At 39.0% G+C, this 16,060-nt stretch overlaps 1 protein-coding gene across 7 annotated transcripts in view; it reads left to right on the top strand.

Moving 5' to 3' along the window:
• Window positions 1-16,060, top strand: part of LOC112576804 (dynein heavy chain 5, axonemal-like) — an 80,192-nt gene that overhangs the window by 22,182 nt on the left and 41,950 nt on the right. For 5 of the 7 annotated variants that reach the window (XM_025259546.1, XM_025259547.1, XM_025259545.1 and 2 more), the window contains exons 11-23: window positions 136-376; window positions 894-1,093; window positions 1,327-1,480; window positions 4,569-4,732; window positions 7,066-7,273; window positions 9,686-9,847; window positions 10,153-10,377; window positions 11,445-11,617; window positions 11,913-12,091; window positions 12,364-12,551; window positions 12,799-12,993; window positions 13,952-14,248; window positions 14,422-14,668. In XM_025259546.1, the coding sequence (XP_025115331.1) occupies window positions 136-376; window positions 894-1,093; window positions 1,327-1,480; window positions 4,569-4,732; window positions 7,066-7,273; window positions 9,686-9,847; window positions 10,153-10,377; window positions 11,445-11,617; window positions 11,913-12,091; window positions 12,364-12,551; window positions 12,799-12,993; window positions 13,952-14,248; window positions 14,422-14,668 (2,633 nt within the window). Of the gene's footprint in view, window positions 1-135; window positions 377-443; window positions 1,094-1,326; window positions 1,481-4,568; window positions 4,733-7,065; window positions 7,274-9,685; window positions 9,848-10,152; window positions 10,378-11,444; window positions 11,618-11,912; window positions 12,092-12,363; window positions 12,552-12,798; window positions 12,994-13,951; window positions 14,249-14,421; window positions 14,669-16,060 lie in introns of those variants that run through there. The other 2 variants (XM_025259548.1, XM_025259551.1) reach the window with 2 other exon arrangements.

Below are 16,060 nucleotides of genomic sequence, written 5' to 3' on the forward strand. Positions count from 1 at the left end.
AAGAGGACTCATTTATATATTACACTGCAAGAGAGTTAAAGTAGGTAGCAACTAAGGCTCCACAATGTCTGTCATATTGAAACATTGACATGCCAGGGTCACAATTGTTATTTTGTGATTGCTGTAATCCACCAGATGTCGAAGGCTGCCTAAAGGTCTAAAAGACTGGCCTGCATTTGAAGCCCTTCAGAAGAAGATTGATGACTTCAATGAGATAGCTCCATTGTTGGGGCTAATGACTAACAAAGCTCTCGAAGTCCGCCACTGGGCGGAGCTGGAAAGGCTGACAGGTGCATCATTTAATGTTAAGAATGACAGCTTCAAGCTACGCAATATTTTGCAGGCTCCTCTTCTTCAGAATAAGGAAGAAATCGAGGTAAAACTTTATTATATTGTCCTTCCTGTGACCAGACACATTTAAGATGATGCCAGTGTAATTTTCTATAAATTCTTGTACTCTGTGGTGGTATATGTGGTCCTGAGCATATGCCACATTAAGAAGAGTATTTTGGGTTTTAAGGATATCTTATTGCCCAGTCAGACGCATGTTTTTATAAACAGAAGACTCAAAGAATTGTCTGCACAGGCTTCTGTATGTATGGCTTGCTATGTTCCACTATTCTGTCTAGTATTCCACTCAAATGCCTAAACCTCTTCCACGAGTACACAAGGGCTTCAAGTTATTTTATTTGTTACAAAATATCCCTCTTTGACAGCTGTGCACAAAAGATGCCATCACAAGTTATCACTACCTCAGTTTATCCTGTTTATACAGCTATCATTTCATTGGAGTGAAACAGATTTTTCTTTGACAACTGCTCTGAAACAAATGACGCTGTCATGAGCATACCTCAGTATATTACATGTGCACATATCATTTCATTGTTGCCAAGGATATCTGCATTAGTGCAGTGAAAGAAAAGGAAATAGAAAGCAAGTTGAAGCAGGTAAGAGAAGACTGGAAAAATCAGGATTTCCAGTTCGGTACCTTCAAGAACCGTGGGGAACTGCTGCTGAAAGGAGAGAAGATTCAGGAAATTGTGGGCCTCATGGAGGATTCCCTTATGGTTCTTGGCTCACTGATGACTAACAGGTATAATGTAATAGAGAGTGTCATTAGTCTTAGAAGTGACATTGCTTACAAGGTAATAATAGTGTAGGAAATAATATTTTAACTGATTTTTGTAAGGTAATGAAGATTACGTACAGAATTTTTCATCTGTGGTCTAAGTAGCTAAACATATCAGCAGCAACATAAATTGAATACTGCCTTTATTGACAAGTTTGGTTGTGATATCTGATGTTTTGTCCCTTCTACTTAATCAGGTACAGTAAGCCGTTCAAGAAAGAGATTCAGACTTGGCTGACCAAACTGTCTAATACTAATGAGGTGATTGAGAACTGGATGGGTGTGCAAAATCTCTGGGTTTATCTGGAAGCTGTCTTTGTGGGTGGTGATATTGCCAAGCAGCTTCCACAGGTACCAGTACCCTTGGTATTTTTCAAGGATTAATATACTGGGGAAAAAAGAGATTTCTTGCTTAGCTAAATATCATCTAGAAAAAAATCTGTTCAGGGTTTATAGCACTTACTTTAAAAGTTTCTAGTTCAAGGATGTCTAGACCTGTGACTCCTTGTGCCTGTCCAACATTATGATTTATCAGAAAATATAAAAAAGGATAGAATGAAACAGCCAGACTAATCCTTCCACAAAGTCAGAACCTAGAAAAGTAACTACTTACAGTTCACTACATGTACGATTACTAAGCTCTGCCTGGTTTTGCTTGTCAAGTCTACAAAAACTACAGAGAATTTAGTGCCACTGGTTGTAGTTTATAAGCTGTTCTCACAATTACAGATATTTGAATATAATAAGACAGTCTTCAGCAAAAGTCTGAATAACACTTAATCATTTCTGTCAACTGTTAGCCAAGATTTGAAAGAAAGCTAAAAATTACCGAAAGTGTAATATTTTGTGGATATTTGGATGTACAGCATACGAGATCATGTATCCAACACCACACGTAGAATCCTTCATTTTCAACAGAAAGGATCAATACACATATATATAAATAATAGTAAATAACTTGAATGATAGGTAACGATGGGCTTAATATGAAGACAGTGCCATTCAGCAAGTAATGTGAACCAGAAAATACTGTTGTGCTTACTGTCAGCATTTCCTTGGCCCCTCCCTGGTTGTAAAAGAGGTTGTTAACAGTCAGAAATGATGAAATAGCTCAGATGAGTCCATTAAAACTTAAAACAGCAGACAAGTGCAAACCTCAACATGTATAGTTGTAAGAGAACGTGCTTCCCCTGTAATATAACATCCTCCTTTCTAGTTTCTGGCATTATGTCAACAGCACACAAACAGTAGTCCTTGCTGCACTTCCCATTTGGGAGTTCAATTTATGGAATTTTTTAATGGAGCACCCATTCACTCCTAAATCACTATGATTTACAACTGCATTCTGTTCTAATTTTTAATGGCTCCAGCAGCTGTTCCTTGAGACATTTTTTCTTGGTTTTCTATTAGTTTCCCATTCAAGCGATGTCCCTTCACCTTACTGGCTTGAGGGGACTAGCTCTCTGTATTTGCTGTTGTTTCTGATGACCTGTTATGAGTTTCATGCCTAGTATTTGACACATGCTTATTCATCTTTCTGTTCAATGATCTGCTTGTCTACGGCCTTTTTGGTTCCAACTACGGCCTTCTGTTGCCCCATCGTAAGCCAGCCTCTTCATAGTGGTTTGTCAGTGAAAAGGTTGCACAGTACAGTCTGCTTTCTCCTGTCTGCTTCACTATCATGTTGATTCTAGTGATCGATGGATGATTTTATCTACAGACAAAACTATTTCCAAGTCTAACTCAATCTGCCTTTATCACAGATTCATAATGACTTTTTAGACGTACATACAAAATCTGTGAACTGGCTTCCATTTACCTTTTTGTGAATATTGTTGATTGATGTTTTGTTGCTCTTGCAAAAAAAACAAAAAAACAAAAACAAAACAAAACAAAATTACTCTAGTAATCTATCTTCTGTGATATTATTCTTTTCTGAGAAAGCATCTACCAGTTCACAGAGATCAAACCACATCTAGATGATGACAATGTAAACATATTTTGTAAAATAATATATATCAGTGGATTTGAACTGCTTCCCTGGCTTGTGAGCTCATTGGACATTACAGTCCCCCCCTCCCCCAGAAGAAAACTGTACACTATATCCTACTTTCAGCGCTGCACTCAGCGGTGATGAGATCTGCTGTAACAAGGCATATAATTTCCAAAGAGGGATTTATAAAGATGTTTTGTACTTTATTGTAAGTGCATGCACTTTTTGGTGGACACAAGGAAATAGGGAAATGCAGATGATGCTTAGCATAATTTTTTAAGGATATTTTTATCTGGCTCTAGAGGAATATGGCAGATAATGATAAGCATTGCTTTTGATTTCTTCCTGTAGGACTGGTAGATCTGCAGGTCCACTGGTTCCAGTATAGTTGTTTTTAAGGATGTTAGAGTCTGTCATGAGCCGGAAGTTGTACAGGACTTTGCAATATTCAGTCTATTAGTTGAGTAGAGCAGTGCTTTCTGTGAGAGAGTGGCCATTGCTGTCTTGATGACTGAGGTCTTATGTTGACCTGTCTTATTGAAGATTTTTAGTACTTGGTAGTGTTTTTTGCCATTCCCTCCTCTATGGTCCAGCAATGACTCTTGATCTAGTTCCACCAGACAAATATCCTCAACTTGGAACACAAAAGCCAAAAAATGTTATTCTGTCCTTTTAAATGAGCCTTCTCATGTACACAATTGAGAATACCAGGCGAAAATTAGTATATTACATTGTATGGAGACTTTTGACATTGGTTGGTATCTGTGAGATATTGGAGATCTGTATGTGATGGGAGGAACAATTGTACATGACCTTGATGGACAGATGAAGCTGTGCTAACCTTTTCTTTGTGTGAACATTGACAACATGGAGTCAGGGAAGGGTAAGACCCCTATCAGACCATCCACATTTTTCCCTTGGCCAGTGAGTGTGATCAGTGACAGTAGAGATGGAGAGGCGCAAGCACTTGGGTCACTTGAAATATGGCAGTGAGGTGATGCAGATTTATTCCCCACTTCTCCTGATGTGTTCTGGTGTGTTGGTCTCATTTTGGCTGGGTCAAGCGTGTGCATACAGTTCTCAGTAGTGTGGGGCGAATACTCACCTGCATGACTAAATAAGGCAAGACAGGTCAGGGAGATGAGGGTCGAGCTGGAAAGAGAACCAACAGGAAGGAGCATCCTGCCATCCAAGAAAGATATATTAAGTGATTATCTGCCATTTTGCCTCTTTAGTACTATAGACCAAAAATGTAATAAAATTACCTGTCCCATCAGCTGCCATATTTATTTTGTAAGATGAATAGGAGACTGCACTAATCTTTCCCCTGTTACATGTAAATAGTAATTCTCCACCTCACCTTAGCATAGTATATGGTTCTGTGATGCTGTTTTGAATAATTCTAGCCTTAGAAGATGTGGTTACACTGCATATTTTTTTTTTCAGGAAGCTAAGCGCTTTATCAACATTGACAAATCTTGGATAAGGATCATGCAGCGTGCACATGAAACACCTAGTGTGATCACTTGCTGTACTGAAGATGACACTCTCATGAATCTCCTTCCTCACCTTATGGAGCAGCTGGATTTGTGTCAGAAATCACTTACAGGGTAATAATTAAGCAGCTAGATGTGTGTCAAAAATCACTAACAGGGTAAAGAGCAAATGTTCAGTAATAATCAGTGGCATAATGAGCAGCTGGATGTATCAGAAATGGCTGGCATGGTACTGAACAACTTGTCAGTAATCATCAACAGCTGATATAACAAGCAGCTGAATGTGTCTGAAACCACTGACTGCATGAGTAATAAACAGCAGGATATGTCAGAATTTACTAACATCATAAAGAACATCAAGATGTTTGTCACAAATCACTAATGGAGTAATCAGCAACAAATCTTGTTCTGAGGGTAGAGATGATGGAAATTTGTCTTGAAGCCTTTTTACTGTTTGATGCATGATCCATTGCATCATCTCTCCTGTATTTCCTTACATAGCATATCAAGTCTTGATCTGTGCTGTTGGACTACAATTTTCAAATTTTCAAAAAGCAGTGTACTTCTATCATACTTCAGGAATGCTGTAAAAATAACAAGATGCAATAACAGATTTATAAAGTAATGATTTACCAGCATTAACAGCATACAATAATAATAATAAAGAATGTCATCAGACAATGTCATAATTCGCATCAAACAGATGTACATGAGTGACCTCCCCTTGCCAGACAACTTTTGGGTGTGTCATAGCCTCTATTTACAAGACGGTGATTTTGTAGGTTTTGCTTTTTATAATATCTGCGCATGTCTGCATGAAAAAGATCTGCTGGGCACATAACTGGTTAACCTACTACACCGCACATGCTTGCACTTGGTAAAGATAATGCTAAAATCATAGCTATATATAAGTGTCATGTCATTGGCAAGCACTTTTTTTTTAGTCACACACTCATCAAGACAAGCGCCTATTCTTTTATTCAATATAAACACAAGGTAGATCTGCCTCTACAGGCCCTGTCTGGTTTAATATCCCCCCCAAAAAATATATATATATACTCCATTAACCAGTCACTTACTATCCCAAATCCAAGACACACTGCAACTTCCCTCTGCCACTTATACTAAGAGATGGATTCTCTTCTCCTGACAACCAAAGACTTTTCCCTTTTCCATTTTATGGTGCACAAGTAATAATGGATAGAAGTAGTTTGGGTTTAGTTCTAGAATCATGTCCGTACAGACACAAACAGTCTGAATTCATCAAACCCACAGTCTGACCTGTCAAACATTACTGTATACATACTGTAATCCATTTGTTCACCCATTTATCTTTACGTTGTCAGAACATGAACCTGACAGGCTTCAGTATGTTAATATATACTGCTATGGCACAATGTTACCAGGCACATTGCTATAAAAGATAGAGCTGAAGCAAAATTACTTTTAGAAAAGTTTATAAAAACAGTTTGCACGCTGTAACAGTTTATAATCTGCATGTAAGAAACATGAACAGCAAAACTGATATTAAAAGAGTAATTTGTCCAAAGTGCTCTGATACTGTTGATTTGCATTTTTATTAAATGAGAATATAAAACTTTTGATTAGCATGTTGTACTTAGTCTATCTTTTAAAATAACTTCTGCAAGTGTGTTTAGTATGAAAAGTGTAAAATCTTAAGCAGTGAGAATTTTGATATGTTCTTGTACACTATAAGCAAGAACTTACAGTGCATTTACTCTAGATATTTTTTGGCAAGTGAAACAACTTAAAAGGCGTAACTTCTTCAGATTGTAAGATAAAAATGGTTTCGCACATACGAGGGAAGGTAGGAGTACATGTGATGCTGAGAACTAGCAGCCAGTCGTCTCCAATTACTACTACGACAATAGGCAGGGTATGGATCGCAGGTATTTCTGAATAGCCTAGCAATCAAATGTCTTTCACATTGCACTCAAACGCAGATGTACTTACTGTCAGTCACCAGGGGAATAAACTGAAAATGTTAATTATTGTTATCCCCGCTTAATTAAATTGTGTTGGGGTCATTTCTGCTATGCATCCTTCTCACCTTTATTTTTCTCTATATTTATTTTATGGAGAATACATTCAATTGTCGGTCCTAACTCTGACAGTATGTTTAGTTGCAAACCATGCAGCTTCAGCTTTCTCAATGCAAACAGCAAGTACAGGGGTGAGAAAGACGTTTTGTTGCTAGGGTAGTCAGCACCACCTGTAATCTCCATCCAGTCTTTTGTTAGGATAGCAATTAGGGAAGACTGACCTCATGTAAAAGTCTGCATCACGGATACTCCTACTTTCCCTTGCCTGGGCGAAACCATTTTAAAAACCACCCACAAAAAGCCAGCTGTAATTATTTGCAAGATCAGTAATTGTTATTGATTATACATCTGTTTATATTATGACCTTGGAAATGTGTGGCACAGTTATCTAGAGAAGAAGAGGCTTGCCTTCCCACGCTTCTTCTTTGTGTCAGACCCAGCATTGTTGGAGATCCTTGGACAGGCCAATGACTGTCATGCTATTCAAGCTCACTTGCTTAGTGTTTTCGACAACACCAAAAATGTGCAGTTTCATGACTCGCACTATGAAGTAATTGTGGCCATAATATCATCAGAGGGAGAGAAAATTACAGTAAGTTTTTGCTCTATAAATGGGTTTTAGTTTTTTGTGTTTTTGACATCTTCAAATTTAGTTGATTATTGGCATTAAAGGAATGTAAAATGTAGATGTTCACATCTACAACTAGCCTAATATTATCGAGTCAGAATGAACTTTTTATATATATAAAAAAAAGCTTTTAGACTTGAGGGAGTCTGAATATCATATCAGGGTTTGATAACCTTAAGACCAATCTTAAGCCAGGAGGGCAAGACTCGGGAGGAAGGACACTGCATTAGAGAACCTAGCTTGAGCGCGGGGGCAATTCAGTGATGAGGAACTGTCAGGACTGCCTGCTGTCATGGTAGAAAAAGGACTACGTGACTAGGACTTGCACTGCCTGTGAGAGGTAGACGTTTGATGCCTAGGCCACCAGTAGTCGTCGTTCTCAAAGGAAGAGATGTCTGCATTGCAGTTGTCAGAGACACCATATGTATGTCCCTGGACCCAGATAGGCTCAAATCTGCATTGCTGGGAGAGCCGTTGTTGCTCTCTGACGTAGTTGGCAGATCAAGTGGGAAGGACAATGGACAGGTGGAGGGGGAAATTAATCAGAGTGTTGACTGGAGTACTGGAAGATTGAGTTGGGATAGACATGAGCTGCTTTAGTTGGTTTGAGGATCTTTGTAAGGTTTGTAAGGGGAAGTCACTGAAGCAGCAGTTCACTTCAATATAAGTATTACAATGGACAACCTGGTAACTAAATTTGACTCGCTGTATACCACATTGTTAGATGGCAAAGTCAGTCAGATTATGTGACATTCTTTTCATATTCAGTTTCAGTTATACCAATCTGTTTACCCTTGTAGGTCATTCAATGGAACTGTCAAGATATCTGAGCCAGCTTAGAAGAACTCTGATGACTAGCATCTCATTTCTCCCAATATTATAGCACTACAGGAGATTCTTCTCCTACCTTTTACCTCTTTTTCTTTAAAAGCTTTCGAGTTTTACATCAGGAATCGCAGACTGGCATCCCTTCAGGTGGGACTTCTCCTTTGCTCCCACCTTTTGTTTAGCCAGATACCACATTCCAGTGCTCTTCAAGCTGTTGTTGCCCGGGTTACCCTGGGCAAGACTATCACTATTTGCTGTGTGTATCATCCTTCTGCTCAGATCTTCCGACAAGACCTCGAGGGTCTTCTGACCCAACTTTCTTCTCTCGTCGTTATGGGGAACTTTAATGGGCACCACCCCTGTGGGGCAGGGCTTTGGCTGACTCTAGGGTAGAGTTGTTGGGATCATTTTTTTATGGAAAGTCTCTGACGCCAATATAAAGGTGATTATTCTGAAAGCCAAGCCAACAACTTGCCATTTAGACCCAATACCCACAAGCCTCCTTCTTGAGTGCTTAGATATTTTACTTCCTTCCATCCCAAACATTGTAAATGTCAGCTTGTCATCAGGTGTTTTCCCATATTTGTTGAAAAATGCCCTGGTGAATCTACTCCTTAAGAAATCTATGCTTGATGTCAATGTCTTGAACAATTATTGCCCAGTATCCAACTTGTCTTTTCTCTCAAAAATCATAGAGAAAGTAGTTTTGACACAGCTGTGGGCCTACTTACAAGAGTATTGGTTAATGTCACAGTCAGCATAGAGACTTTTTCACAGTACTGAAACTACTTTAATTAAAGTGACCACAGACATATTATCTGCCCTTGACAGTGGTGATGTTTCTGCCTTAACTGTACTGGATCTGTCTGCTGCGTTTGACACCATTGACCACTCTCTGCTCCTTCATAGACTACACACCCCCTATGGGATTTCTGGACCTGCACTAGTGTGGTTCAACTCCTATCTGACTAATAGAATGCAGACTGTGTTCATTGATGGTCAAACATCTTGCCCTGCTCCACTTTCTTGTGTTCCTCAAGGCTCAGTACTCAGCCCAGTTCTGATTATTCTGTGTATGACGCCACTTTCATCTTGCATCCAGTCTCATAACTTTTCTTATCAATCATATGCGGATGATATGCAGCTGTACTGCTCCACTTCACTGGCTGAGTCTCCTCTGTGTGAGGATCTTCAAGTGCCCTAGTTATGAAATGAGAGCGTTGTTACCCCAGAGCAACATGATGAATTCAAAAAAGAGCCTCTTGTTTCATAATTACAATGCAGTGCCCAGACCCTGCAGACACTGTACCCCAGGGTATTTTTTCCACTACTTTACAACTAAGGCTTCAGGGATAACAACACATCTGGGGTTTTCACACTGCTTTATAGCTTCAGAAACAAGATGCTTGTCCTTGAGTTTCCTATATTGTCCAAGGGCAAAGACTTTATGACTACAGCTTCTGGTTGATGGGTGGATATGATTAAAGATACAGCTGTATGTATCCATCTTGCATCTCGAGGAATTTTATTCTCTTATATTTTTATCAGCTTCAGAAGCCAGTGAAGGCAGAAGGAAATGTGGAGAAATGGCTGAATGAGCTTATGCACAGTGCCCAACAATCTCTCCACTGCATCATTCGTTTAGCATATTTATCTGTGTGTGACGAGGACTTCAAGCTGCTGGAATTCCTGGCATCTTTCCCAGCACAGGTCTGTGTAGAAATCTCATATTTCACCGTATGGATTGGTAAGCCTTTCTTTTTATGTCACAGAATGTCACTTTGATAATCATTCCAATAACCTGCAGCCTTGAAAGCTACCTGTTAACATACATGTGCACATTTGTATCTGCTTTAAACTTAATTTGGCACTATTTCAGCGAACTGATATGTATGCAGCAGCTTTGATGTTTTTATCTGAATTTTTTGTTTCCTCCTTGAACTTAGCAAAATAAGTGTGGCTGTTGTAGTGATTAATTAAAGTTAGGCTTGCATGTTACACTCCTTTACTTTCAGGTAGGACTTCTTGGAATTCAGATTATATGGACTAAGGATGCAACAAAGGCCCTGGAGGAAGCCAAAATAGATCGCAAAATCATGCTATTCACTAATCAGATGTTCCTTAACCTTCTAAATACTCTAATTGAGCAGACAACTAAGGATCTAAGCAGAGTGGAAAGAACCAAGTTTGAGACGCTTATCACAATTCATGTCCACCAGCGAGATATTTTTGATGAGCTGGTAAGTTTGAGAAATGTATTTGAAAGGAATTAAAGAGGGAAATAATTCTGAGGGACTATTTAATCAGTGTACAAAATATGCAGAGTTTTTAATGGTTGAGGGTTATTATTGGTGGCTTTTTTCCTACAGTTTTTCTCTGATGTGGTCCTATTCTATAGATGTTGACACAGAATCAGAGAGCTAAATTTTTGTTTAGTAAATTACATCAAGCTTTTGCAGTTTTGGTTACTTATTTGATTCAGTTGATTCAATATCAGTTAGCACTACTTAAGTAGCTGCATGAACTGCTTATCCATTTTCCATCACATTAATCTTTTGACCATAGATCAGATCATATCTAACCAGATTCTCATACACCACACACTTCCATAGATGTCTTTGAAGATAACTTGTATGTCAGGGACCTAGTCAGAGTACTAGTACTGAGCACCTGCTAGGGCGAAAGGGTGTGAATTATGGACGTTTCCTGCATGCGTGTCTTTTAGATATTTTTTTTAAAAAAAGAAAAGAAAGGGAGGTGTGACTGGAGAGGGAGAGAGGGGTCAGCGATGAGAGATTGGGGGAGGGAGAGCAAAGGGTGAGAGGAGGTGAAATTAGATGCTTAATGGTGGGAAGAGGTGCTCGATACTGCAGGGGCCAGAGAAAGAATTGGCTTACAAACATGAAGTGGACTTGTCATCCTTTACAGTACCAGCTCACTGTTGCCCAAGACAGGCTTGGATAGTGGGCCTTGTCATATCTACTTGTGCTTCTCTCAGACACTGGTCAAGGCACGAATGACTGTCTGACTGATTTCTTTTCATCAAAAGGTTTTCTAATCTTGGTGTCTGCCTGTCTTTTATGGCAAAGCTTATTATTAACTGAGGCATGGAGTAGATAGTCAACTGGTTAGAGAATCAGGTTTTTGAGCCCAGTATATTTTTGATACCTGTGTGACAAAGCATAATTCCCCCTGTAGACCCAACTTTTGGACACTGAATCTCTTAGTAAGTTAAGGAAGGGAAGGTGTCAAGTTAGCACAAGTGTAGAAATCTAAGTCACTATATATTTACAACTGTATGTTGCAGGTTAAGAAGAATGTCAAGTCACCCACAGATTTTGAATGGCAGAAGCAGTCACGATTCTACTTCTTGGAAGAAGAGGACTTGTGCATTATTTGCATCACAAACACAGAAACAATCTATCAAAATGAGTTTCTTGGATGCACTGACAGACTTGTTATCACACCACTCACAGACAGGTAAGACATTCTATAGAAATAGTTGAGAAAATTTGTCTTAGATTTAACATGTGATTTTCTTCAGTATGCCTAAGTAAAGAGGACAATGATGCAGGATAAGCCTGATGCATATTTGATGAAAGTAATCAATTCTCACCTTGTAGGCACAAGGAATTGTGTTTTTCATTAAGTAGAAACAAGTTACTTGGGAGTTTTAAAAAACTTGCAGCTGCATGTATATGCAAATACATTTAGAAACCACAGATACCTATCTTCTTACTTTTTCTTCCTGTTTCATTTGCTAATGTTGCTGTAGATGTTACATCACATTGGCACAAGCACTAGCCATGTCAATGGGTGGTGCACCAGCTGGTCCAGCAGGAACTGGAAAAACAGAAACTACCAAGGACATGGGCCGCTGTTTGGGCAAATATGTTGTTGTCTTCAACTGCTCTGATCAGATGGATTTCAGAGGACTTGGGCGCATCTTTAAAGGTTAATAAAAATAATACAATTATATGAAAGTTCCTATTAAAATTGTTTGAATTTACTAATATGGCCCCCATAATTGTGTCAATATAAAATATTGAAGAAAAATGTTTTGAAATGATGTAGGCATAGACAAACATTTGCTGCTGCTCAGACTAGTCACAATGCTGCCCAAATGTTAATTTGAATGCAATTTTTGTCACTGAATATCATGGTCTGCTTGATGACTAAAGTAAGTTTTGCTTGGAAAGTAAACATGATGAGTTTGTGCTGCTCAGGTTTGGCCCAGTCTGGGTCTTGGGGCTGTTTTGATGAGTTTAACCGAATTGACCTGCCAGTACTCTCAGTGGCCGCTCAGCAGATTGCCATTGTACTGGGTTGCAAAAAAGAACGCAAAAAACAGTTCATCTTTACTGATGGTGATGTTGTTGACATGAATCCTGAATTTGGTATTTTTCTTACAATGGTCAGTACAATCTTTTTTCATTATTATGACAATTTATATAAACATAAATAATTATTGTTTTTAACTTTCTTTCAATTTTGTTGACTCATTATTCATGCAGTTTGTATGTTCAAATTATTTGTTTTAGCTCTGTTCTTCCCAGTCTACTTTATTGTAATAATGCTGATAAAATCTATTCTTTGCACTGTCATAGAGCTGTCATCATAAAGACGTGGATCATATGTATTGATTATGTTTGATTGATAAGAATCCAGGGTATGCTGGTCGACAAGAACTCCCTGAGAACCTGAAGATCAACTTCCGCACAGTGGCCATGATGGTGCCTGACCGCCAGATCATTATGCGAGTCAAACTGGCTTCTGTAGGCTTCATTGATAACATTCTTTTGGCACAAAAGTTCTATACTTTGTACAAATTGTGTGAAGAACAACTCACCAAACAGGTACTGCAAATAGCTGTAAATGTAGTGCATTGTGGTATAAATGAGAACAGTTATATTCTTTGAAGAGTGAAAAGTTGCTTTATTGTCTGACTAAAATAAATGTATGCCTTGCAGTAGAAGTATGTTGTTGAGAAAGAGAATCTACTCTCCTTTATTGCTCTTATAATATAGTCTGACTAATGTCCAGCATACAGAAACTCACAATGCTGAATACAGGAACAGACTACAGGGTGATAGTTAACACAAGTATCTGTGGCTGTCTCCATAAATGAACTTGACGTATGGTTATTGCCAGTTCTAGTTGTTCTGCTCTAAGCATGAATGTGTTAGGGTTCCTTCCATCTTACCATTCTAGCTTGAGACAAAATTTGTAACCATGCTAATAGAGAATTCTCTTTTCTCCAAAGTCATTTGGAAATTTTAAGTTATATTCCAGTGAAAAATTCATAATTCTTAAATATTTTGTTTCAATGCTTTACAAAAGGTGAACACTGGTGTTGGATAAAGCTTTATACAAGCCCTCAAATTTTTTTTTGCTTTCCCATAATTTTGAAATTCCACAAAGAAATGCAAGCACAGAGTTGGAACTGTAAATTTGGAACAGTCTTAGATAATATAAATTGAGAGTATTTAACATGATCCACACAGCCTTGAATTAGCAATTTTGATGAACGATCAAATTAAAAAATCTATGATATGAAAAATCCATAGGCAGCATTAAAATTTTCTTTAATCTGTATGAAATCTGCTGCAGGTATGAGAAAAATTACACAATTTGTTGTTAGCTATGTAAAATATGTGGGATTTGATAAATTTGCTTAATCTGGACCATCCCTGAAACCAGTTTTTGGTAAATTGTGTTCTTTTATAGACATTTTACATTTAATTATGGTGTGGTTTTGAACATAATTTAAGGAATCTAAATTCCTTTGTAATGTTTGAGAGTTGTCTTTTTCAGGTACACTATGATTTTGGCTTACGCAATATTCTATCAGTATTGAGAACTCTGGGCTCTGTCAAGCGCCAAAGCCCCAGTGAGACTGAGCTGAAAATAGTGATGCAAGTGCTGCGCAATATGAATCTCTCCAAGCTTGTTGACCAAGATGAACCTTTGTTTTTGTCCCTCATTGATGACCTGTTTCCTGGCATGATACTGGACAAAGCTGGCTATCCAGCTTTGGAGGCTTCATTACAAAAAAATGTTGAGAAAGAAAACCTTGTGTATCATCCACCGTGGATTCTGAAGATTATACAAGTGAGCAAAATCTTTAATGAAATCATCTCAAGACATGCAAGCAGTGGCATTGTTTTTCAGCTTTTTGCTTTAGTTTGCTTTCTGTCACTTGATTTTTAACATTCACAGTTTCTACATCTCCAGAAAACTCAAAATGTTTCTAACCATTTCACCAAGTTAACTTGCTTCTCCAGCTGTTTGAGACCCAGAGAGTTCGCCATGGATTGATGACTCTTGGCCCGTCGGGAGCTGGTAAGACATGCTGTATTCGAATGCTGATGAAGGCCTTGACCGACACCCAAGAACCTCACAGGGAATGGCGTATGAACCCAAAGGCCATCACTGCCCCTCAGATGTTTGGTCGTCTAGATGTTGCCACCAATGACTGGACTGATGGCATCTTCTCTACTCTCTGGCGCCGTACAACCAGGCTTAAGAAAGGTTAATACACTGTTTCATTAAGCTGGTATACTTAATACAGTCTCCCAATGAAAAAACAACAAAAGTTTCTTGTATGCATGTGTGTGCATGTGCACTTGTGCAGATTTGTGTGTGCATGTGCACACATGTATTTTTGCATGTAACCAGTCTTGTCACTATGTAGCTACTAGGGGAGTTGGGGAGGAGGGGAATGAAATTGGTCTCTTACACTGAGCCAGAAACTAAGGCTATATTGTGGCAAAGCTGCTGGCCCTATAAACAAGAGACACATTCAGAGAAAGAACAGTATGTCCAAGATGAGATCTCAACCCAGGGCTATCAATCCTCACTTTATTTGTGACAGCCACTAACTGTTACACCTACAGATCACCATGCACGAAAATCACAGTTTGCAAAGAAGAGTTATTTTATATTGTAACCAACACATCAGTGTCTGATGGCTACGTAGGGTGGGCTAGTCGTACCAGAGACAACACAAGATGGAATTCTCATGCTGAAGTTTCTTTATTCAGTTTTGCTCGGCGGCTGGCCTGCCTCCTCTCTCTCTTCCCAATCTCAACAGGTCCCACACCACTGTCAGCCCCGCTACTTATTTCCCTACCCTCGAACATTCTAGAATCTAGATCCCTCCATCCCCCGCCCCCCTCGCCCTGTCTGGTCATTGTTTCCCCCCAAGTTCTCAGGCGGGTGTAACAATAGACCAGTGGCCGCAGGTGGGCAGTTCAAGGTCAGCTACCACGAACTCAGCCAGCGTGGGAAAGAGGGCAGCGTCGCTCGACGCCAACCTTACAACAAACAATTAAATACTCGGTACACTTCTAGAGTGCTACAATATAAATGTGAAAAATGGGAATGACACAACTCTGCCAAGGTCCCAGTTCTTAATCATCTCCAACAATAATCCCTTATGCTTATTTGTTTTTATATCCAATATTCTGATGATGTAATCTGAAGAAATTTGTGCACGCAGAATATCACAGGCTCAGATTTATTACTCCCTGTCCCAGCTCCCACCCTCACCTTGCACCCCCTCACTTCTTGGTGAATATCAGCCTGTAGCATGTTCACCTTCTGACCTTTTTCCTGTGATATAGCCCTAGTTGCTGGTTAGTGTAAAATATAATTCCTCCCTCCCCTTCCCCGTCCTGGCCATACTGGCTGGGCAGGAAAAGTTGAGAAAGATGTCAAACTGGTACACAATCCTCCTCCTCTGCACTGCTAATATTCTCACAACGAAATGGTTACCAGATTTGCAGGTACCACTTTTTTGGTCCACAGTGCACATGGTAAACAAAATCTGACAGATAATGATCTATAAGAGTGTTGGTGCAGAAATACAAAATTAAGACTTTTTGTATAATAATTATAACCCCTAATCTTCTGTCGGTTAGT

The sequence above is a fragment of the Pomacea canaliculata genome, linkage group LG12, assembly GCF_003073045.1.
Source record: "Pomacea canaliculata isolate SZHN2017 linkage group LG12, ASM307304v1, whole genome shotgun sequence".
Classification (NCBI taxonomy): domain Eukaryota; kingdom Metazoa; phylum Mollusca; class Gastropoda; order Architaenioglossa; family Ampullariidae; genus Pomacea; species Pomacea canaliculata.